The sequence below is a fragment of the Choloepus didactylus genome, chromosome 25, assembly GCF_015220235.1.
Source record: "Choloepus didactylus isolate mChoDid1 chromosome 25, mChoDid1.pri, whole genome shotgun sequence".
NCBI lineage: Eukaryota > Metazoa > Chordata > Mammalia > Pilosa > Megalonychidae > Choloepus > Choloepus didactylus.
The window spans coordinates 1,011,009-1,035,341 of record NC_051331.1 but is presented as its reverse complement, the minus strand read 5'-3'; the positions used below and the strand labels follow the sequence as shown (position 1 = coordinate 1,035,341).

Sequence of the window (24,333 nt, the reverse complement as noted above, 5' to 3'; positions counted from 1 at the left end):
CAGAGTCAATAACCCCAGTTTGTACACAAACACCCTTAAGATTAAGAGAACTATGTCCAAGCAAAAGACCCACCATCCCCCTAGGTAAAGGCCCATAATATCCAGTGGGAACTCTAACAGGATAATTGTCAGGGAGAAGACATATCTCGGCATTAGCAGTAAGATCTACTGCTGCACTCCCTGCGGTGGCTGGGGAAAGTTCCAAGGCAGAAGGCTTGGAGATAGTGGAGGTACTGCATGCAGATCCTGATGCTGGATCAGGAATGCTCTCTTTCAGTGAGGGGCTAGGAGCTTGCCCCGATTGCCATTTCCTGAGAAGAAAGTTCCTTCTTTATGAAAGGCAGACTGGCATTGGCTAGCCCAATGCCATCCCTTTTGACATTTTGGACACATACCAGGCTGCTTTTGAGAAGGCTTATTTTTAGAATGATTACATTCCTTCTGGGTGTGACCAATTTTGCCACAGGAAAAGCACTTTCCCGGGAATCAAGATCCAACCCGCAAATTAGCCATAGCTTGAGCCATCATTTCAGCTTTGTAACCCTCAGTTCCAATCTCTTGGCATAAACGAATATATCCAGTGATATCACTTTTTCCTTTAAAAGGAGCAATAGCTCACTGGCAGCCTTTATTAGCATTCTCATAAGCCAGCAATTGTAAGATTGTATCTGAAGCCTCTAAGTTCATTACCTGGTGTTTTATGGCCTCATGAAGCCATGCAATAAAATCTGGATAAGATTCCTTTGGTCCTTGCAAAACCTTTTGAAAGGACTGAGCAGCTGTCCCTTTGGCCTCAATTCTATCCCAGGCCCATAAACAACAACACTGAATTTGCTGAATGGCCTGGTCATTGTAAAGAGACTGATTTTCAACAGTAGAGTAAGCCCCATTTCCCATTAACTGATCAATAGATATATTTACATTATTTCACTGATTATCTGTGGCTTGTATCTCTGCATGCTCCATCCACCAGGTCCTAAACTGCAGGTATTCCCCTGAACTAAGGACTGTACAAGCTAAGGCTGTCCATTCAATAGGAATTAAGTGAGAGCCTTCACCCAAACCCTGAAGAATCCCAAATGTAAAAGGATAGTGGAGCCCATAAGTTTGAATAGATTTTTTTCAATTCTTTAATAATCTCAAAAGGGATGGCTTCATGAGAAAACCTGTATATCCCATTAGGATGATTAGGATATTGGCCAGGAGGCATCTCCTCAGTTACTGTAACTGGGAAAGCAACAGGATAGCACATAGCATCTAAATCCCCACAGTGCCTGGCCTCTGCAAGACCTTGCTGTATGCCAGAGAGGCAAGCAGGCTGAACCAGTGGAGTGCTGCCAGGCATGGGAAGAGACGGTGGGAGAGGCGGGGGCCACTCTTCCCAGCAAGGGGCCATGGTGGGTTTAGAGTGAGGATAAAAGACTCTAGTACTCTTAATCTGATCTTTATCATCATCGGAAAGGGGATCAGGATCAACATCATCTTCAAGCTCATCCACCTCCTCCTCATCATCAGCTTTTTTTTTTTTTTGAAGATTTTTTTTTTCATTTTTATTGAGATTGTTCAGATACCATACAATTATCCAAAGATCCAAAGTGTACAATCACTTGCCCCTGGGTACCCTCATACAGCTGTGCATCCATCACACTTAATTTTTGTTCAATTTTTAGAAACTTTTCATTACTCCAGACAAGAAATAAAGTGAAAGATGAAAAAAGAAAAAAGAAAAGGAAACTCTAAACCTCCCCTATCCCTAACCAACCCCCCTCAATTGTTGACTCCTAGTATTGATATAGTACGCTTGTTACTGTTTATGAAAAAATGTGGAAATACTACTAACTGTAGTATATAGTTTGTAATAGGTATATAGTTCTTCCCTATATGTCCCTCTATTATTAACTTCTAATTGTATTGTCATACATTTGTTCTGGTTCATGAAGTGATTTCTAGTATTTGTACAGTTGATCATGGACATTGCCCACCATAGGATTCAGTTTTATACATTCCCATCTTTTGACCTCCAACTTTCCTTCTGGTGACATATATGACTCTGAGCTTCCCCTTTCCACCTCATTCACACACCATTTGGTGCTGTTAGTTATTCTCACATCTTGCTACCAACACCCCTGTTCATTTCCAAACATTTAAGTTCATCCTAATTGAACATTCTGCTCATACTAAGCAAGAGCATCTACATTACTTCCACAAGGCAGGAGGGAGAGTCAAAGAAGGTAGAGAGGCAAAAGAAGGAGGAAACAAAAAAAATGGCAGCTAGGAAGCAGCAAAAGGAAAAATAACCTTAAATCAAAGTAGAATAAAGAATCAGACAATACCACCAATGTCAAGTGTCTAACATGCCTCCCCTATCCCCCCCTCTTATCTGCATTTACCTTGGTATATCACCTTTGTTACATTAAAGGAAGCATGATACAATGATTCTATTAGTTACAGTCTCTAGTTTATGCTGATTGCATCCCTCCCCCAATGCCTCCCCATTTTTAACACCTTGCAAGGTTGACATTTGCTTGCTCTCCCTCTTAAAAGAACATATTTGTACATTTTAACACAATTGTTGAACACTCTAGATTTCACCAAGTTACACAGTCCCAGTCGTTATCTTTTCTCCTTTCTTGTGGTGTCTCACAAGCTCCCCACCTTCCTCTCTCAACCGTATTCATAGTTACCTTTGTTCAGTGTACTTACATTGTTGTGCTACCATCACCCAAAATTGTGTTCCAAACCACACACTCCTGTCTTCTATCACCCTGTAGTGCTCCTCATCAGTTTTTAAGGGCTCAAGAACAGATTTAAAGTCCAGGTGGAGAAAATAGTAATAGGCAGGCTAACTCCCTGCAAATATTTTTGCTTTAACCCTTTACCTACCCATTCCCAGTCATGAAATTCAAGAGAGCCAAGGGTAGGAAACCAGGAACAGTATTTTTCAATAACCTGCAATAATTCCAAAATCTGTGATTTCCCCACCTTAACACTGCTGGCCTGCAGCAGCTGTCACAGAAGGGAAATATATGGCACATATTTATCATGTCCTTCAACATTACCCATAACCCTGCTATTATGCTTGGGGTCATTCTACAAGGAACACATAAAAACATGGCTGTTACCTCCACCCGAGTTCCAGCGCCATTGTACCTCAGTTGTTCAAGCGATTCTTCTGTCAGGAACCAGGTCCAGTTCTTAAGGCCCCAATGTGGGTCACCAGTTATTGCTGACAGGGCAGCAAAGGAATGAAACATGAACACAAAATATAAAGTTCTGGGAGCAGGGGACTCAGAGCCTTGAAGGCAAAGAGCCCCTCTGCTTGCTCTACAGCATATTTATTACCTTCACTTTCTCACAGAAAATGGAGTTACTAACAGGCTAGAGAAAGCAAGATAGGGAAGTTAGCAAAACGGAAGTCAAGGACAAACCATCCAAGACTTGCATGCTTCTCGTATAAACAGTGTGGGTGCTAGGGAAGTCAAGGATGCATTCTCAGCTCAGGCTATTTTGCCACAAGAGGCAATGTCAGAATTAAGTTCATTGGGGGTGCTCATATCATGTGCTTCTGACTTGGACAAGTAATTTAGTCTGTCTAGGGAATCATGGAACCCAATTGTCGGGTCAAGCTAAGGGAATCACAGAGGAAGAACAAAATGGAAGTTTTGTGGGATTAGAAAAAAGATATTCTTCATAATTCTTGGAGATCAAAGTGTCTAGTGGTCTGATCTTTTCTTGTTAAACATATAAGCTTGAAAAGCTATGGCATGATGAATATCATTTTCCTAATTACTTAAAAAATAATTACATTATACATATTTATTTACTGATAGCCACAATTTCAATGGGATATTTCTAAGGTTTTCAGTTTATTGGACTGCTACTCATGGCTGGGATATCATCCCAAAGTACAGTCTAATTTTTCCAGAGGCCAACCACAGACATGTGAACATAAATTATTCTGAATTTATTGGTAGTGGATAAAATATACTAGTCATCATACTAGCATATCTCTTTGTAAAAAATATATTGTTGTCCAAATAGACAGTAACCCCTTCAAGTACATAATGTATAATTTCACTATTGGTTACAGTGTGTGGTTTTACATGATAAATAGAACTCAAATCTACAGATTTATCCTCATCTATTTTGCATATTAGATATTGCATATCATATAATTTTCCTGACCTCCTTTATTGCTTACCCAATGACTGCTGTCCATTCATTTTTGGGAAAACATATCCTTCAAAACACAACAGAAATATTATCTCCTCTATGATTTCTGTGCTATTCCCTTGGATTTCTCAAAGTAGATATTTACTCACTACCCGGTGCCACAGGTAAGGTAAACCTAAGTTATTTGTCTTCAAAAAGACATGGAAAATATTGTCATAGAAAATAACAATATTGTATAAATTTTCCTAACACTGACTGATAGCTCCTAGGAAAGGTCAACCTTTTTTATCCACCTTTATATACCCAAGCTTTTATATTAGATATTCAAAAAAGTTTTCAGATTTAGAAAGGCTAATTATTATTGAAGGCACAGGGAGATGGTGGATGGAGCTAAATTGTTGGACAAGCACAATTTCAGAAAGTAATGATGAAATGAAACATTCTCTAATATATGGTTGTATGATCTCTTGGACACTGTTTTCTTTTTAAAGCAATATATCCATGTTTTTTGAAACTACACACATTAATGAATTTATTTAAATAGACTAGATATTTCATTTTACCTACCGGAAATATGTTTTCAACAATTTTGATGGGACTTTTTCACTGAATACACAAAAAGTTAAAACTAACATAGGCTCCGGAATTAGGACTCAGCACCTGCCACTGAGGTCAGTCTCTCTCTCTCTCTCTCTCTCTTCCTCTCCCTTTCCCTTGTGTCTCTCTGTCTTACAGTCTGTTTTCTTTTTCATTCCTTCTCTCATATTTTTTAGATTGCCACAAATAGCTCTGCCAAAGCCACAGTCACCCCAGTGAACCTAAGGCTTTGCCTTCTGAGAAACAATGTCATAGGCTTGACACTACATAGGGAAAACAGACTTCACTGAAATAATCCATCCAGACAGTAAACAAATGACCAAATGCTAATAAAAAACTCCAGAAAGGGAGAGAAGAGTACCCTGAGTTGCTACAATATACTGCCTAAAATGCACAGTTCCATCACAAATTATGTAATACAAAAAAACAGAAAGGTATGTCCCACAGACTGGGGGAAAAATAGTAAACAATATTTTTCCAAAAATATTAGCAAACAATAGAAAGTGCCCATGAGAATGACTAGGTTTCATATTTCAAAGTAGCTATTATAAATATGTTGAAATAACAAAAGGAAACAAAAATGAAAGAAATAAAGAAAACAATGATGACAAGTTGCCATCAAATCTAGAATATTGTTAAAGACATAGAAATCATAAAAACAAACCAAATGGAAATTCTGGAGTCAAAATGCAGTGACTGAAATGAAGCATTCACTGAGAGTTTGAGAGATTTTGATTGGCAGAAGAATTATTGATCAAAGAGGTTATGTAAGCTGAAAAAGTGATAAGAAAAAATGAAGAAAAATGAACAGAGCCTCAGAGTAATGTGGGACATGATGAAGCACACTGACATATGCAAAATGAGAGACCAGAAGAAGGAAGAGAAAAAGAGCAGAAATATGTGAAGAAATGTTGAAGATAATCTCCTATTTTTTCCCCCAGAAGAATAGATTAAGCTTTCATCTTTGGGTTTATGATCCACTTCAAATTAATAGTGGATTATTGAAGTATGGTGTAATATAGGAGCCGATGTCAATTTTTTTTCCTGTACAGATACTCAATTGTTCTTGCAGCACTACCCATTAAAATACCTATGTACCTCTGTTCAGTTGACTAGTGACCATATATGAATCAGTTATTTCTGAACTCTATTCTGTACTATTAACTGATTTGTCTTCTCTTGGGTCTATCCATTATTATGATTATGGTAACTTCATAGTAATTCTTGAAATTAAGTAGTGTAAGTCCTCCAACTTTCTTCTTCTTTTCAAAATTTCTTTGGTCATTTTAGATCTTGTGTATATATATTTATACATGTTAGAATCAGCTTGACAATTTAAAAAAAAATGCCTGCTGAAATTTTGATTGGAATGGCTTGAAATGGTAGATCAATTTAGAAAAAGTGAAATTGTAACACTAAGCATATATATCTTACACTATTTAAATGTTCTTTAATTTATTTCCACAGGGTTTTTTTTTGTTTGTTTGTTTTTAGTATGCAGCTAGTACACACTTTTATATTTCTTTCTACATTGTTTGTGCTTTTGATGTTTTTGTAAATGATATTTCAAATTTTATTTTCAGTTGGTTTTTGCTTTTACATAGTTAGATTATTATATATTGACTTTGTGATAATCTTACTTCCCTAAGTACAGATCTAATATCTATTTTTATAGATTTTTAAGGCTAGTCTATGCAAAGTATCATGATTCCTGTGAATGACAACAGTTTATTTCTTCCTTTCAATGATATATAACTTCATTTTTCCTGCTTTATAACACTAGCTAGGACATCCAATAAAATGCTGAAATTGCAATTATTTTTAAACAAAAGAAGCCAATCAAATAAACACAAAACCATAGGTAAAAAGTTACAAAGAGTAGGATATAGCCAACAATGTGACTCTTGTAGCATTTCTGTAGCTAAAACCAGAGGCTCCTTCTAGGAGATGCACATCAATTGGTAATTGCAAATGAAGCAATTTGAAATTGAGGAATGTAATATCTTGAACTATAATTTCATCAGAGCTCTCTGAAGACTTGTTAACAAATAAAATAAGAACATTTAAAATTATTCTTAGAGTTAGTATCATATGTAACATAAAGTCTGGGCATTCTAATATTATTCATTACTATATAAATGAATTAACATCACCTTCTTATGAGTGGAATTCAACTCACGTGATCAAAATTGAAAAATGTGGACACACTTCCCCTCCAGATGTGAAATACCAAATGCACTATTTTTTGCCTACTCATTCATTTACTACTGAGCCAATCTTTCTTGCTGGAAAAGTAAGCATCTAAATTGATAATTTATTGTGGTATGTTTATGTATTGGCATATATCAGAAAATTATTAAATTAAAAATAATCAGGATAAGTTTTCTTCAAAGGAAAGCTATGTTCCTGCTTAAAGAAAAATAAATTCTTCAAGTATTTCCTTATTATGCAAAACATAGGGCATCCACATTAATAGGTCAAACAATAAGGGCCACTAAAACTAAAATCCCATGGAATTACCATTGTGCAGAAATATTTCACACAGTAAGATTTTATTTTTCTTCCTTTATATTACTTTATTTATAAAATATATAAGGAAAAGAAGAGAACAACACTGGGATAGGGCAATCTTTCCACCTTAATTTGAGAAAGCCACTATGGTAAAATGCAAATCTTCTCAAACTTCATGGGCTGGTAACAATGAGCATTTTAGTAATGAATTACAGCTTTGTCTCTGATTTCTCACAACTCATTCCATCATTTATAGGTCTGCCAAAATGAGGGATGCCTCTTCTGTCTTGGTCAGACATTATGTAGATTCATTAATTTTACTGACCTATTATTGTCTAGGATTTTCAGGGCACTGGAAGACACGGGCAATTAAAAGTGCCTCTTGGTTTCTTTATTCTCTAATAAATGCAATGCCAGATATCATTCAACTATTCTGATGGGGATTCCCTCATCCTCACTAGAATAAATATAGAAAATTTGTCTATGGTTATTTTCTCCTTCTGTTCTATTGAAAGTGGTGCCTAATCTCTTTATATATGTTAAGGATCCAGGCACTTATGTACCAAGCAGAATACAAAAATGTTGGTTAGGGATTTCAGCCTCAAAGGAGAATCTCACCCCTCAAAACTTAAAATTACAATTATTCCCTGAGGCATATTTTAATATTTTAATTGCTTCTATAGAATTATTCATAAAATACTTCAGGGAATGTACTTAAGGAAAACACTATATATTATCCCACTTTCAATTGGCAAAATATGGTAAGTCCACTTTAAATGTAGGTAATTTTCTTCATTTGTATGCTATAAATACATCTTGTTCTATTGAGTGGCAATTAGTATTACACCCATGTGGGAAAGGAAGGAATAGTTTCATCAATTGGGCTTTACTTTCCTATTCATACATTAATAATAGTGCATTTCATCTATAAAAAATCAATTATTATATGCAAGTTGTTCTGCTGTATATCTGACAATTAAGCAGTGACCTAGGGGAAATTCTTGAAGACTATTTGCTGCTAAATCTTACTTTCACAATGAATGGGTTAAAAAAAAGTGTGGATAGTGATATAATCTAAGGCTATACTTTAACATTACCAATACTTTCCTAAACAATTTAATGAGTAGGTTATTGATGCAAAGATTTTGGCTCAAAAATTCCACATTCTTCCTAAATACACATTTGGTTTATTTACTGTTGAAATACCATCCCTTGGTAAGGCTTTCTCTGAATGGCTTCAAGAATTGCACTCTTACCTGCATTTTTCTACACAGTGCTTGCTTCAATCTGACATTATGTATTTTTCCTAATGTTTACTATCTGATGCCTCCACAAAGGTGGGGAAGTTGCTCAGTGCTGTAACCCCAGAGACAAGAACAGAAGAAATCACACCTTGCAATATAAATAAATAAATGTGTGACTCAATTTACAGAGAGGACAATATAGCCACATATTAAGAGATAAATTTAACTAATGTAATGTTTTGTTTTGTTTTGTTTTGTTATTAGGGAAATTAGGCCATAGAACAATGGCTTTCAAGTGAAAACAAAATGCTAAACACTTCTCCACCAATTTGTATCTGAAAAACAGGAAATTGGAGCTGGGGAATACTGAGAGATCCAACTCTTCAGTTGTCTGTCTAAATGATGCAAAAGACATGGTGTTCATGCCTGATTATCTTCCCCCTTTGACATTTTTCTCATGACATTTAAAAAATTACCAATGTGGATTTCCCCAAGATGTATATAAATCTGTGAGTATGTATATGTGTGCAAGTATATGTGTGAGTATGTGTGCATGAACATGTGTGTTATATAGACTGTGTGTGTAAGACAGGGAGTTTGAGACAGAGAAAGAAACAGGCACATAGAATAGAAGTGATGTGGTCTGAAGTAAATGTAGATATTTATACCAATGTGTTTGTTCAAAAGAGGACAGTAATTACCCATGGCTGAAGAGATCAATGAGACAATGATAAAATGGAAGGAATAAACAAAGAATAAGGGTCAGATGGAAATCTCACATTTCCAGTCATTTTCAGTTTTCAAAGGAAGAGAAAATGTTCACCCCAAATCATGCCACAGTGACCAAATTCATTCCGCTGGGGCTCACTTGTTAGGTTTGGAGCTGTTCAAGAATGCACACAATGCAGTGAGTCAAAGTTTAAGTATAAAGTTTAAGATTTATTAGAGGAAGAAAGCAGGTGGGAGTCAGCATAAAAGAAGGAAAAGAAAATGGCTCCTGCTCTCTATCTGAAAGCAGCAATTTTTAATGAAAAAAGGAACCCATGTTGGGTAGGGTGTCTGCTGTGATGGTCTGTGCCTCGATTGGGTAAGTGCCTATCTAGTTTTGGGCTGATTGCTTGGTAGGATTCTGAGACAATATTCTTTTTTAGGAAAGCAGCTGCATTATCTAGCTAGGGAGAGCAGGTCTTTTTGGTTGTTCTCTTATGGGAATATCTGACCTTACCTTATGCGCCTTTGAGGTGCTACTGTGACTGGAATGGCCTTGAACAGCTTTGAACAGCTTCATTCTTTAGTTGATGGGGCACCTGTTTTCTTGTGAGATAAGCTGTGGGGCCCCTGAGTTAGAAACTCCTTCTACATGTTAGTTTCTTCTTCTGGGATCTAACATCACCAGTGACCCAGGGCTGGAGAAGATCCCGTATGTGGTGTTTCTGGTGATCTACTTAATCACATTGGTGGGGAATCTGTGTGTGATTATGCTGATCAGGACCAGTGCCCATCTCCATACTCCCATGTATTTCTTACTGGGCCACCTTTCCTTTGTAGACATTTTCTATTCCTTCAACATTACCCCAAATATGCTGTACAATTTCCTCTCAGACCAAAAGACCATCTCCTATGCTGGGTGCTTCACACAGCGTCTTCTCTTCATTGCCCTGCTGATCACTGAGTTTTATATCCTGGCTTCAATGGCACTGGATTGCTATGTGGCCATTTGCAGCCCTCTCCATTACAGTACCAGAATGTCCAAGAACATTTGCAGGTCTTTAGTCACAGTCCCTTATACTTATGGCTTCCTTAATGGCTTCTTTCAGACACTTTTCACTTATCCTTCAGTAGTTCTTTTGAAATTAATCAGTTCTACTGTGCTGATCCACCTGTTCTAATGTTGGCCTGCTCTGACACCTGTAAAAAAGATAGCAATGTTTGTAGTTGCTGGCTTTACACTCTCAAGTTCTTTCTTTATCATCCTCCTGTCCTACCTTTTCATTTTTGCAACCATCTTGAGGATGCATTCTGCTGAATGCAGGCACAAAACCTTCTCTACTTGTGGTTCCCATCTGACAACTGTTATCATATTTTATGGAACACTCTTCTGCATGTACTTAAGGCCCCCAACTGATAAGTCCATAGAGGAGTCCAAAATAATTGCTGTCTTTTATGCTTTTCTGAGCCCAATGCTGAACCCATTGATCCACAGCCTAAGGAACAAGGACATGAACCATGCCATGCAACAGATGATCAGGGGAAATTTCCTTCATTAAATTGTAATTTATTTGTCTTTTCATTTGTAATAAGTAAGTGCTGTGGTAACATATTCATGCTGTTCAAAGGACAAATCTATTACTCTGAGATCATGATTTGTTTATTATCATATACTCAGAATGCTATCTTCAGATAATTTCTTCTCAAAATTAATACCTTTGAGAAATATTGGGTTAATAAAATGTTTTAGTATTTAAACATAAAATGTTTTCTTTGGCAGTAATCCTAAGAAAATAAACTGATTTTTATCCAATAGTTCTGTATGTTAATTTAACTTAATATCTTTCCTTACTTGGGGGTAAATTTTATAACTAGTTTGCTCTTATGGGGACACTGTACATCTGACTAGTCTGAATTACATGGTTTATAGACCACAGGGAGACACAAGATAGCATTTTACCCTTTCTTTAAATGATGTAAGACCCTCTACTCCAGTGTTTCATATAGAACAGTGTCTCTGAAGCATGAATAACCACTGGAATTACCTCCAGGAAATTTTTTAATACATGGTTATTCCATAGGTGTAAACTTACTGTCAGTTTTCATTAAATCACCATTTGTGGACATTTTGATTAACATATTGTCCATGTGAATTTTAATGTTTATGGTCCTCAGTATTTAAAATTAACTGTCTACTCCTGCTTATGAGTTACCAAGCATATGGAGGAAGTTCAATCTTCAATATATTATAATGGCATCCATGGTGTTTTCCATGTAGTGGTTTTGATAATTTAGTGTAGTAGTTATAATAATTTACTGAGTCAACTGGATCTATCACTTGGCTTTTGCAGACACACAAATACCCTGAAACTGTGTGTGTGTATGTAGATAGATAGATATAGATAAATAGACAGATAGATATGTACACATATATACATCTTTCTAGATGAGAAGACATGATGTTTACCCTGATTCATAAAGCAATCTTTGACTCATTATTTTTTAGATAAAACTGGTCCAGTAGTTCTCAAAACTTCTACTGACAAAAGCAAGAGAAGAATACAATATAAAGAGATACCTAATTATCCACATTAATCCATGCATTATTAGTCAAGCAGATGGCTGCATATTGAATAATTATCCATTATTATGTTGCCTTAAATGTTTTGCATTTTAGTACTGTGCACTCTGATTTTTCACACTACTACAAGAAATGCCTATATGAAATCAACTACTGTATTTACTTTAAGGTGTCCAAATTATTTTCCAGAATCCTCTAAATGACTTGCAGCATTTGGAAAATTGAACCCCATTCTTAATTCTCAACTGATTGAGAAGGTTGGGCTTATCAAAATCCTACTCCAGAAACCATAAAATAAAAAGAGAGGGTTTGATTTCTTGGTGTCTAGGACATAGTATTTAAATCTCAGGAGTGCTTGTTTGTCTATTTGTTTAGTTTTTGGCTGTGATAGGACAACAGGAGAAGCTGATCTTCAGCAAGATAATGATGCAGAAGAACCTATAAATGAGTGACCAACCAAGGGTCCTTACTCTGGTAGTGTCCTTGATTCCACTTCCTTTAGTCCATGGGACATTCTGTCTTCTAACCAACTTCTCTTTTTGTTAAGCAAGAGATGTGTTTCCATTCCTAGCAACCAGGATGGTCCAACATCCAAATTCATGATCCTATAAAATGTGTTTTAGAATCAGTGTGAAAAATATTCTCTGTTTTGCCTTGATAATTGTATGTTTTCTATTATTTTCTAATCCTGAGAACCACTGTGGCTTTCAGAACTCAATTTAAACTCAATCTTAAAAACTCGCTTAACCCAAATGTTTTGTCTATTTACAGACTCCCTTTATTTTTATGCTGTTTATATACTTGTACTTATGATGTCTTTTTTATTTTTAAAATCTTCATTGAAAGCCACCTCAGAAACTTTTTAGAGATAGTGTAGAACGTAAACAACATAAATAAAAATTACTATAGATAATGCTTAATTACAGTTATCTCTCATTTTTAAATCACCGTTTAATATTAATCCTCAGAAATGAACTTGTAAAAGAATTTACAACATTCAGAGTCTTCAGCACAAATAAATTGAATGACTTTTTCAAAGTCATTCAGCTACTAAGGATCACAAAAGCAAGTCCTCTGGTTCCAAAGTCTCTTATCTTTCCAACACACACTGCAGTGACAACAAAACTCCTCAGCACACTGCAAAGGCCAGATGGCATGTGTTTCATGAGGAAATGGTACAATTATTGCTGGAGATGAAAGTATGGTGTTTATGGTGATGATGAAGATGATTATAGTGATACTTATTCTAGCAATAGCCAATGTGGATCTTCTCTGATATTTCAGGTTAACCTCACAATTGTGTGCATAATAAGTAGGTTATCTTACTGCTCAATGCAGAAGTACATAATTTTGATATATGTTAGTTCTATACAGTCTGCATTTTATTAACATATATTCCAAATTATAAAATCATGCATATTCATTATAAATTACTAGAAAATACATGCAGAAGTGAAGAAGTACATTCTTATCTAAGATCAATCAATTATATTTGTTTCATTTTGTCACATTTCCTCTCAATAAAGTTATGTGCATATATATGTTATTATAATTAATAAAAGAAAATTGGAATCAAATGCCATATGCAATTTGAACATCTGTTTTCATTTGATAGTATAGAATTTGTATTTTCAAACACAATAAATATTTTTGGTGAACAAATTTTTAATGTGCCATGATATTTCATAATTAAACTAGTCCCATATATTGATTGTAGGAAAACAAACCAAAAAATATTGAAAGATATAAGGAACAAAAGCAGCATTTACTTATATGCACTTACTTATGTATTGTTACTCTTAGCACTTTGGTGTATTTCATTCAAATTGCTTTATTTTTTTCAAATGGTTGTTCCATCATATCATTGTATCATATTGTTTCAAATGGCTCCTACTCTTTGGACATGATTTCTCTGATTAGTCCTTTAAAATACATTCCTAGAAGTGGAATTTCTGAATTAAATGTTTTGAACATTTTTAAAACTGTTGAGAAATTTTTCTACGGAAAATTTATATCATTGATACTTATGAATAGTAATGTTTACAAGTACCTTCATCAATATTGGAAATATTATATGAAATATTTGCTACTTTGTTGTCTCTACTGGAAATTCTTAGGGAAGGATTGTTTCAATTTGAATGAAATAAGATTGAAATATAATTATAACAAATCAAAGATATCCATTAGTTTAATGACTCCTTTTCATGTTGCTTCTGATAATTCATTATATGGAAAATATTTATATTTTTATTGGGAAAAATTCTAAGGATTTATTTTAATTTCCCCAGCCTGATATTAGATAAGCATGCATCTGTATTTTTATTGATAGTTCATGTTCATATTTTAGAGGTATATCTTTATTTATTCTGGATATAATTTCATGGTATATAATGATGCTTTCTGTAACCTTGTCTCCTGCATTTTTAACCAGTTTCTTTCCACTATTTATTAAGCAGTCTTTTGATTTCCAACTGATTTGTGAAGTCACCTTTACTGTATCTTAGAATAGTCCATTTCTGGCCCATATATCCTATTCATTCCTTTGACCAATCTGTAAATACATTTTAAACTGAATAATTATAATTATTATAATTAATGTTTTAATTTCTGGTGGAGAAATCCCATCTTCAGTATCCCACTTTTTCATATTTATCTTAGGAGAATGCAAATCAGATGTTTCTAGTGATCCAATATTTTTTAACCCAGAAATTATACATATAATGATTTAATGTGGAAACTATGCAAATATAGGTCTGTGTTAACATACAAGATTATACATGAAATTCATATACATTGTAAATTATTGGAAACATATGAAAACAAATAAAATATTTCTAGTATGATTAGTATTGTTCTAGCTATTTCCCTATTGATCTGATGGGGAGATAATGGAATGGAAGCCATTATATTCAGGACCATTGGGGAAAAACCGTGACGTGTTAATGCCGTAGATTTACTGGACACTTTTGAACAAACATTTATTTTTATACTATACAGTGCTCAGAATGCAACTTTTTTTCAACAAAGATTTCTAGATATAAAACCTTGCTCTGTACCTATCTAGACTGTCTTTTGTCAGCAACTATTAGCCCCAGAAAACTGAAATTCCTATACATACTGCTAAGCAGGGATAGTCATGTCAAATGCTGAGAAAAATGTGCTTAATCAGAACTAAAAGTAAATATTAACACATTCAGTAATCAGAAAAAAATCTCTCTGAGCTTTTTAGTAATGGAAAAATTATGATAGAAAAGTTACTCAAATTTGAAAAAACAAGTATTTAAAATTAATAGGCACCTCACTATTTGGCAACATATTTGCCAGAAAAAAGATTAATTGGTAAAATTTTTGAGATATGAAATGTTACTAGAAATGATTTAAAGCACCAAAGTACCAATATATAATAATAGTGAAGGCTATCAGTAGAAAATTGATTAAATTTTAAAATGCTAAAATTCATGAATAAAAATAATAATCAAAATATGAAGTGATACTGTCTTTAATATATATACTTAAGAGTATTCACAAAGGCTGGCACTATCATACATTAATGTCAGGAAAAGAATAATGCAGTTTTTCTGGAAATCAATTGAACATAATGTTTTAAGTTGACTTAAAATGTTTGTACACTTTTAATCAATTATTCTGCTTTTAAGAATCTGAAGACATAATGAGAAATTTTGGTGAAGATTTTTAAGTAGTGCTCCCTTTATAATTGAGAGAAAAAAAGCAAGTTATATAAAAAATACCATCAGTCCTCACTTTGCATGGTACTCTGTTAACCAAAATCTGTGCATACAAGAAATGTGTCTGTGTTATGCATGGTTCTTGATGAGAAGAGAAGAAAACCTGATGTAATAACTGGCAAGGCACAAGCTTGAACTGGATGCATAGAAATAGCTCTAAAAGACTGATAATCTCATATGAATGTGATGGTTGGATGGTTATGATCATAAAAGGGTATGTGAATATTGGATGATGAATTTTGGGGTGAAAATGTTAATTATTAAATTATGTTTCTGATTTCCCAGCCAAAGAAATGAAAAATAATTTTACATAGGATTTTATGAAAATAACATGTTACAAATATAAATATATATTACAGTCAACTTTGTAATATAGTAAGGTTAACAAGAAGTGAAACAACTTTTTTATATCCATGCCCAAATTTTCTGTAATGAACAACTACTGCTTTCATAAGCAACAAAAAACAAATGAACAAAAAAACTTCACATTAAGTCCAGATTTTAGGACATATAATAAAAGGATCTTATTTTTTAATATTGGCACCTTAATATGAAAGCAGGAAAAATTGGGGAGTTAAAAACCTGTTCCATTTTAGGTATTGAACTGGATGGTTACTTAGATTCCTTGCAATTTAACTCCAATTATTTTTCCTTAATTTTATTCTGCTCCTTAATAGTTGGAAGTTCTTCAATGGTAAACATAGCATTATTTGTCTAATAGGTATGTGGGGGGTGAATCATAGTCAATAATGCTATCTATAACCTCCTAGGTGGAACAACAAACCTTACTTTTATACAGAAGTATACTTCTCAGAAGAAAGTTCCAGAAAATATTTTTTTCTGAGCTTAAACATCATCATCATAGTACTGTATCATGACATTAGGAAGAAGAGAAACCTAGGAAAGTTGCATTATGAGCACTATATGGTGTAAAAATAAATGTTTGTGCAAAAGTGCCCAGTAAATCTACAGCATAAACACATCAGGGTTTTTCCTCAATGGTCCTTAGATAATGGCTTCCATTCCATAATCTCCCCCCATTATCTCCCCATCAGATCAATAGGAAAATAGCTAGAACAATGCTAATCATACTAGAAATATTTTATATGTTTTCATATGCTTCCAATAATTTAACATGTATATGAATTGCAAGTATAAACTTGTATATTAACACAGACATATATAGCCATAATTTCTACATTAAATCATTATATGTAGAATTTCTGGGGTTAAAAAATAGATATAACCAACATAGAATAAATTTTATCTGATGAATGACTGACTTCTGCATTGGTTATGTCTATTTAACTGATGCATACAAAAGGAAAATGAAAAACCCAATGCTATTGAGGATGTAGTGAAACTTGGGAACCTATTGCTAGTTACGTAAAAAGCAATATAAAAGTATGCAAGCAGAAAACCATGGAAATCTTATTACAATACCTGATACAGAAGTAATAGCTTGTATTTATGAAGATTTTCCTATAGAGAAAAAATAAATGAAACAATCTGTGTTGATGCAATAAAATGTGGCAAATTAACATTAAACAATATTAGAAAAAGTTAATTTCAAAGTGTATAAAGCAACCTGGTATGTACTTATGTTATATTTAATTATGACCCTCCCCCCAAAAAAATAAAACACAATTTTTGTGCATATTAGAGAAGTTGTTGGGTTAAAAGTGTATGTTGGTAGAGAAGAATTCGAAGATAATCTTTAAAATAAAAATTAAAAAAACACAAGTAGTTGTTAAAAATATCATGGGAACAAAATAAAATAAACCCCCTCAAGGAGAAAGAAAAGTTAGAAATTAGAAATGGATTCTCCCATTAAGAAATCTCTTTTGATTAAAGAAAAATGCTGAAACAAACCATTATGTCATAAATGCATATAAACTATTAGGTTCTTTGTTGATATAAAACAAATATGGTTTTAAATTCATGATAAATTGATATCAGAAACACACCGAAGGTGTAGTGAGGGAAAAATCAGGAATTAGAAATATGAATTAGTTTTAAGAAGAAAATCTGCTTTCATCAAAGGAAGCTATGTCATGTAATTAATCTTCTCATTCAAGAAAAATTTACAAATCACTCTGCTAAGAATAGATCAGAGATGCTTAATGATTACTGCCAAGGGAATAAAAATTAGGATTTATTTGTTAAATAATAAGGTGTAAATGAATTGTTGATTAAGACTGAAAATATGACACTCCTTTATTGTGAAGAGATTTTTGCTATTGTGTTTCCTATCAATCCTCAATTCACATTCATTATTTCCATTTGTGCCTCACTCAGTCCCAAGCTATGCATATATGGAAGATATTATTATCACTATTCCAGAGAATAGCATTTAGGTATATCCAAGGGAGCTGATAATTTTTAATTGTTTTTCAGACTAGTTTTTCTTGGGAGACCACAGAAATTGGATTTTTCTCAATTTTACCAGAGATTTCATGGACACTGTTCAAAGCCTGTTTCACATGCTTATGCCTCAGATTGTAGATAAATGGATATTCAGTGTGGAAGTCACAAAAATGTGAAACACTGCCACACTTTCCCTGTTTTACAGACTGAGCCTTCACTGGTCTCAGATACATGCACGCAAGGGACCCATAGAACAGTGACAGCTGTCAGGTGGGTGGCACAGGTGGAGATGACTTTGTGCTGCCCCTCACTGGAACAGGACCTCATAATGATGATGGAAATGAAAATGAAGATGATGAGGATGATGTTTAGGGAACTAGCAAGGTCGGTCCCTGCTGACACCAACAAGGCAAATACTTTATGTAATTGTCAGAGGATATCAAGGTTCATGATACCAAAGGAATGTGGGGTCCTCTGCCTGATGCACATAACAGCCAATCCATGACACTGGGGTTTCAAAGAGAGAATGAGTTTGTTTCTATGTGCAAACGGGGGATTAGATGGCCTATGAGCCCAAAACTGCCTCCCTGATTCTAAAGGGTTCAGGGATTTTAGGGATTCAAACAAAGGGAGATGGAGTTTTAACATTATAATATTAAGTATAAACAGGGCTGAGACTAGACTAGAATAACCATTACAATAATAAGTATACACAAGCCTGAGATTAGGCTAGAATGACCATTACAATAATAAGTATACACAGGATTGAGACCAGTTGAGTTTCAGTAATTTCAGGTATTAACTTCTGCCTATTCATAATATAGACAGAAAAGTGAATAATACCTGTTCATTAATATAGAATTATAATGATTCAGTAATCATAATCATTTGTTAATTATTAATGTCTCATTAACATGAGTTTGCTGGCAGGGAAGAAGTGGTTAATGGTATTGGGTCCACAAAAGGACAGAAAGGAGGTCAATATTACCTGCATTGTACCCACCATAGAACCCCACAGGTAGGGGAAGGTGACCAGGCTGGCCTGGACATTTGGCTGTCATACTGCAGGGGACTGCAGATTGCCACATACCAATACCCTGGTACCTAATACTCAATGATGGCAGGCTCATAAAAACAAAACACAGTGCCACTCAGCATAGGAGATGGTTTTCTTCACAGAGAAGAAGTTAACAAGCATCTGAGGAGAGATGTTAGTGGAGTAAATCATATCCACATACGCCAAAGGGGAAAAAGTACATGGGAATTAGCAGCCAGAGAGTGAATCTGATTAGCAAAATTTCTGCTCAGGGTGAGGAGGTAAATCAGGAGAAACACCACACCAAAAGGATGGGCTGCAGCTCTGGCCAGCTGGTCAGCCCCAGCAGAATAAACTCAGTTGCTTCAGTTGCATTGCATTTGGGAACTCCCTTCACCCTTTGATTCCCTAATAAAAGAAGAATTTGCCAGATATTAAAAAAGTAAATTATATGCAGCCCAAGAATAGTCAAAATCAATGACCATTTAAATACACTGGTTTTGAAAGGTGAACATTAAACAGATTTCCCTCAGAGATAGAAGAGTTACAACAGATGCCACCAAGGTTTGAGTTGCTAAACAATGTGGGCAACACATTTGAAAATGACATTTTGAGTTCCATGCACCTTACTGTGCAGGCTGTGTTGCAAATCCCAGGTTAACTCTGCTAGCATGTATGGAATTTGACAGCCTATTAGCGTCCTTAATAACGTCATGGAATCTGGGCTCCTGAGCCTCAAATATGGCCCTGCCATAGTTAGATCATGACACAAATGCTTGAGGAATGGGGTGAATGGGTGGTTCTGGGTCATCACTGCTGACACATACAAATCTCATATAATTTGGGAAGTATATCATTCTTAGGTTCATAAGTCTCAGTCCCTGTTCTACAACCTCATTCAGTCTTTTTGTCATTTCTCACTTATCTAGCAGCAGTGAAACACTTCCAGTCACTTGGTGTCCTGTCCTTCCCAGTTCCTTCAAACCAGATTAATCCAAAGCATCAGGAATTCTTGTCACTTCCACCTTTGAAATATTCTACAGTGAATCTGAAAACCATTTGTCAACACTTTGCTACCTGTCAGGTCTAAGGCAAACTCCTCTCTTGCCTAAGCGACTAAAATGTTTTCCCTTTTTTCTCCATTTGAAATCTTCTATTTAGCCCACACCAGCTGGTGATCTTTTATAAACATAAACATCATGTTACTGACTACATATTTTTGAAGTCTTTTCATCACCTTCTTTTATAATGATTTCCAGTCATGTGATAGAAACTTAAAACTGAGGGTACCCTTCTCCTTCAGATGTGAAATACCTAATGCACTATTATTTAAAAGTAACACTCAGTTACTTTTAAGGCAGCCCTGTCTTCTTGAGAAAGTAAGTTTATAAATTCATAATTTATTGTGGTGTGTCTATGTATTAATGAACATCAGAAAATATTAATTTTTCAAAAATTAGTATGAATTTTCTTCATATCAGAAAGTATCATCCTGTGTAAAGGAGAATATAATAAAAGTTTTACTTGTGATGCAAAACAAAGGAACTCCACATTAAGAGGTCACGCAGTAAAGGCCGCCAACTCTAAAAGCCTACAAGTAATTTTCATTCCATAGAAATATTTCAAGCAGGAAGACTGGATTATTCTTCAATTCTATTCCTTCATTTGTATAAGAAAGGAAATAAAGAGGGCAGTCTTTCCACCTCAGTTTGAGAAAACTGCTAGGGAATACTGAAATCTTGTCAAATTTCATTGGTTGTAACAATGTGCATTTTAATATTGATATGATTAAATATTTAACATTTAATGTAGCTTTATATCCACTAATTTCTCACAACTTAATCTATCATGTGGAGGGGGCCAAAGAGAGGGAAACCTCTCCTGCTGGGACAGACTAAACTTAGTCTCATTAATTTTATTGACCTAGAACAATGAGTATACAGGAAGATACAGACAAGTTAAAGTGTCTCCTGCTTTCCTTTATCCTCTAAAAAATGCATTGCCAGAAAATATTCCATTATTTTTTGTCTCCTTTCAGTGTCTTTAATCATTAAATTTAGGACTGAATCTCATTCTCAAACTTGATTTTGATTTCTAGAATGCTGATGAAATTAATTCAGTAGGTCTGGTTCAGTATAAATTCATAAAGTTCATCCTTCAAAGGACTTTCAGATCAGACAAGCACTCATCCTTCCTTCCACTGGTTATGTCAGTCTCCTGCTATCAACATTGATGACTTCAGACCATTGTCCTCAAATCTCTCATGAACCACATGGTCCTACCTATGACACTCTTTAGAGGAACTCACCTCAACATTTTCAAAGAAAAAATGAATGCTTCCAAATAAATATATTTTCATCCTTCTATCCTATTGAAACCAGTGCCTAATTTCTTTGAATATGCTAAGGATCCAGGCATCCATGTACCAAGCAGGATCCACAAATGTTGGGTAGGGATTTCAGCCTCAAAGGAGAATCTAGCCCCTCAAAACATCAAATTAAGTTTATGCCCTTGAGGAGCATAGAATATTTTAATTGCTTCTTTACAATTATTCATAAAATACTTCTGGGAATATACCTAAAGGATACATTATAGATCTTTCCCACCTTCAACTGGCATAATTTGGTAAGTCAACTTTTACAGGTAGGTCATTTTCTCCATTTGTATACTTAAAATTCATCTTGTTCATTTCAGTGGCAGTAGTTATTCCACAAATGTGGGAGAAGGTTATTTTCATCAAAGTCAAGTTGCACTTGACTTTCCTATTCAAATGTTAATAATAGTTCCTTACATTTCTAAAAAATCTATTGTTATATGCAAACTTGTTATGCTGTATATCTGACAACTAAATAAACAATGACCTAGGGGGCAATACTTGAAGATTATTTGCAGGTCAATCTTATTTTCACAATGACTGAGTGAAAAATGAGTGCCTAGAACTGGAATCTAGGTCTATACTAGAACATTTTCTGTGCATCCCTAAACAAGCATGTTCACAAATGGTTCAGTTGTACAGAAAATGGGAACCAAAAATTTCATTCTTGGCAGATACTTGCATGGTTTATTTACTGTTCCAATGCCACCTTCTCAGAAAGGACTTCTCTGAATGACTCTTCAAGCATCCTCATGGTGCACATATTTACCAGCATTTTTCTTCACAGTGCTTGCCTGTATCTGACATTATATCATATAACCTTTTATATTTGTTTATAATCTGTTCCCTCTACTACAATACAAGCTTCCCAAGGAATGGAATTTGTTCACTGCTGTAACTCCAGGCCCTAGAACAAGTAGAAATCAGATGTTGGAATGTAAATTAATAAATTCTTCTCTCAATTTATAAAAAAGACAAGACAATATGGCCATGTATCCAGCGATAAATTTAGCTAACTCAGTGTTTTTTTGGATGAAATAAGGCCAGAGAATGTTGGGTTTCAAGTGAAAAGGTTGCAGTGCACAATTATCTGTTAATTTGCATGTGAGAAACAGGATGACAGAGCTGGAGGATCCTGAGAGATCCAAATCTCCAGTTGCCCATTTACAAGATTCCAAGGACCTGCTGCTTTTCATGTCTGATTTTCTTTCCACTTTGACAGTTTTTTCTCATGAAATTTGAAAAAAAAACAACAACAAAAAAACAAATGCAGAGTTTCCAATTGTGTGTACATCTGTGCAAGTGCATATGTATGTTTGTGTGTCTATGACAGAGAGTTTGAGAGAAGGAAAGAAAGAGGCAGAAGAGTAACAGTGATGTAGAGTGAAAATGATTTATGTTGATACAATAATGTGATTGTTGAAAAGAGAAAAGTGATTATCCATGGCTGAAGACATTGAGGAGACAATGATAAAATGGAGGGAAGAAATAAAGAATAAAGACCAGACAGAAATCTCACAATTCCCTCCTATTTTCAGTTTTCAAAGGATGAGAAAATGTCCTCTCCAAATCATACCACAGTTACCGAATTTATTCTGCTAGGGCTCACCAATGACCCAGTGCTGGAGAAGATCTTCTTTGTGGTGTTTCTGGTGATCTACTTAATCACATTGGCAGGGAATCTATGCATGATTGTGCTGATCAGAACCAGTTCCTGCCTCCACACTCCCATGTATTTCTTCCTGGGACACCTCTCCTTTGTAGACATTTGCTATTCCTCCAACATCACTCCAAATATGCTGTACAATTTCCTCTCAGACAAAAAGACCATCTCCTACGCTGGGTGTTTCTCACAGTGCCTTCTCTTCATTGCTCTGGTGATCACTGAGTTTTATATCCTGGCTTCAATGGCACTGGATCGCTATGTGGCCATTTGCAGCCCTCTCCATTACAGTACCAGAATGTCCAAGAACATTTGCAGGTCTTTAGTCACAGTCCCTTATGCTTCTGGCTTCTTCAATGGCCTCTCTCAGACACTGTTGACTTTTCACTTATCCTTCTGTGGTTCCCTTGAAATCAATCATTTCTACTGTGCTGATCCTCCACTTCTAATGTTGGCCTGCTCTGACACCTCCATCAAGAAGATGGCAATGTTTGTAGTTGCTGGTTTTACACTCTCAAGTTCTCTCTTCATCATCCTCCTGTCCTATCTTTTCATTTTTGCAACCATCTTGAGGATGCATTCTGCTGAAGGCAGGCACAAAGCCTTCTCTACTTGTGGTTCCCATCTGACAACTGTTACCATATTTTATGGAACTCTCTTCTGCATGTATGTAAGGCCCCCAACTGAGAAGTCCATAGAGGAGTCCAAAATTATTGCAGTCTTTTATGCTTTTCTGAGCCCAATGCTGAACCCATTGATCTACAGCCTAAGGAACAAGGATGTGATCCATGCCTTGCAGAAAGTAGTCAAGGGAAATCTCTTCCACAAAATGGCAATTTAAGTCTCTTCTCATTTGTAATCAGTATGCTCTGTGGTAACATAATCTTAATGTTTGAAGGACAAACCTATTATTCATAGATTGTGTTTCTTTTTTATTATCATGTAAACTGAATGACAATTTTAGCTTATTTAACTTCAAATTAACACTTTAAAGCCATATAATTTTAATCAAAACTTTAATATTCAAATTAAAAATGGTTTATTTGTCAGGGATCTTCCCACAATAAATTGGTTTATATCCCATAATTCAATATAATAACTAAATATTTCTACTTATTTGGTTGTGAATTTTCTAGAAAAATTCTCATAATGAGCACATTGAAAATCTACATCCTCTGAATTTTATGACTCCAAATCCTTAGTGAGGTTCCATTCAGGGTGACTATTTTGGAATTTTTATTTTAATGATGAAATACTTACTACTCCAATGTGTGGTACAGGACAATAGTTCTGTCCTGCCTAATCCCCAGGGCTGTTCAGAAAAACATTTAAA

General features: G+C 34.9%; 1 protein-coding gene and 1 pseudogene across 1 annotated transcript; both read left to right on the top strand.

The window, feature by feature from the left end:
* The first annotated feature begins 9,340 nt into the window (after window positions 1-9,340).
* LOC119520192 lies at window positions 9,341-10,792 on the top strand (annotated as a pseudogene).
* Window positions 10,793-22,893: 12,101 nt separating this feature from the next.
* Window positions 22,894-23,841, top strand: LOC119520563 (olfactory receptor 5M10). The gene has a single exon (XM_037818502.1). It carries the CDS (start codon window positions 22,894-22,896, stop codon window positions 23,839-23,841), a length of 948 nt encoding a protein of 315 aa, XP_037674430.1.
* Window positions 23,842-24,333: the final 492 nt, after the last annotated feature.

What these genes read in the sequence shown, in the direction of transcription:
- LOC119520563 (XM_037818502.1), top strand. Translation starts at nt 22,894, where the DNA reads ATGTCCTCTCCAAATCATACCACAGTTACCGAATTTATTCTGCTAGGG.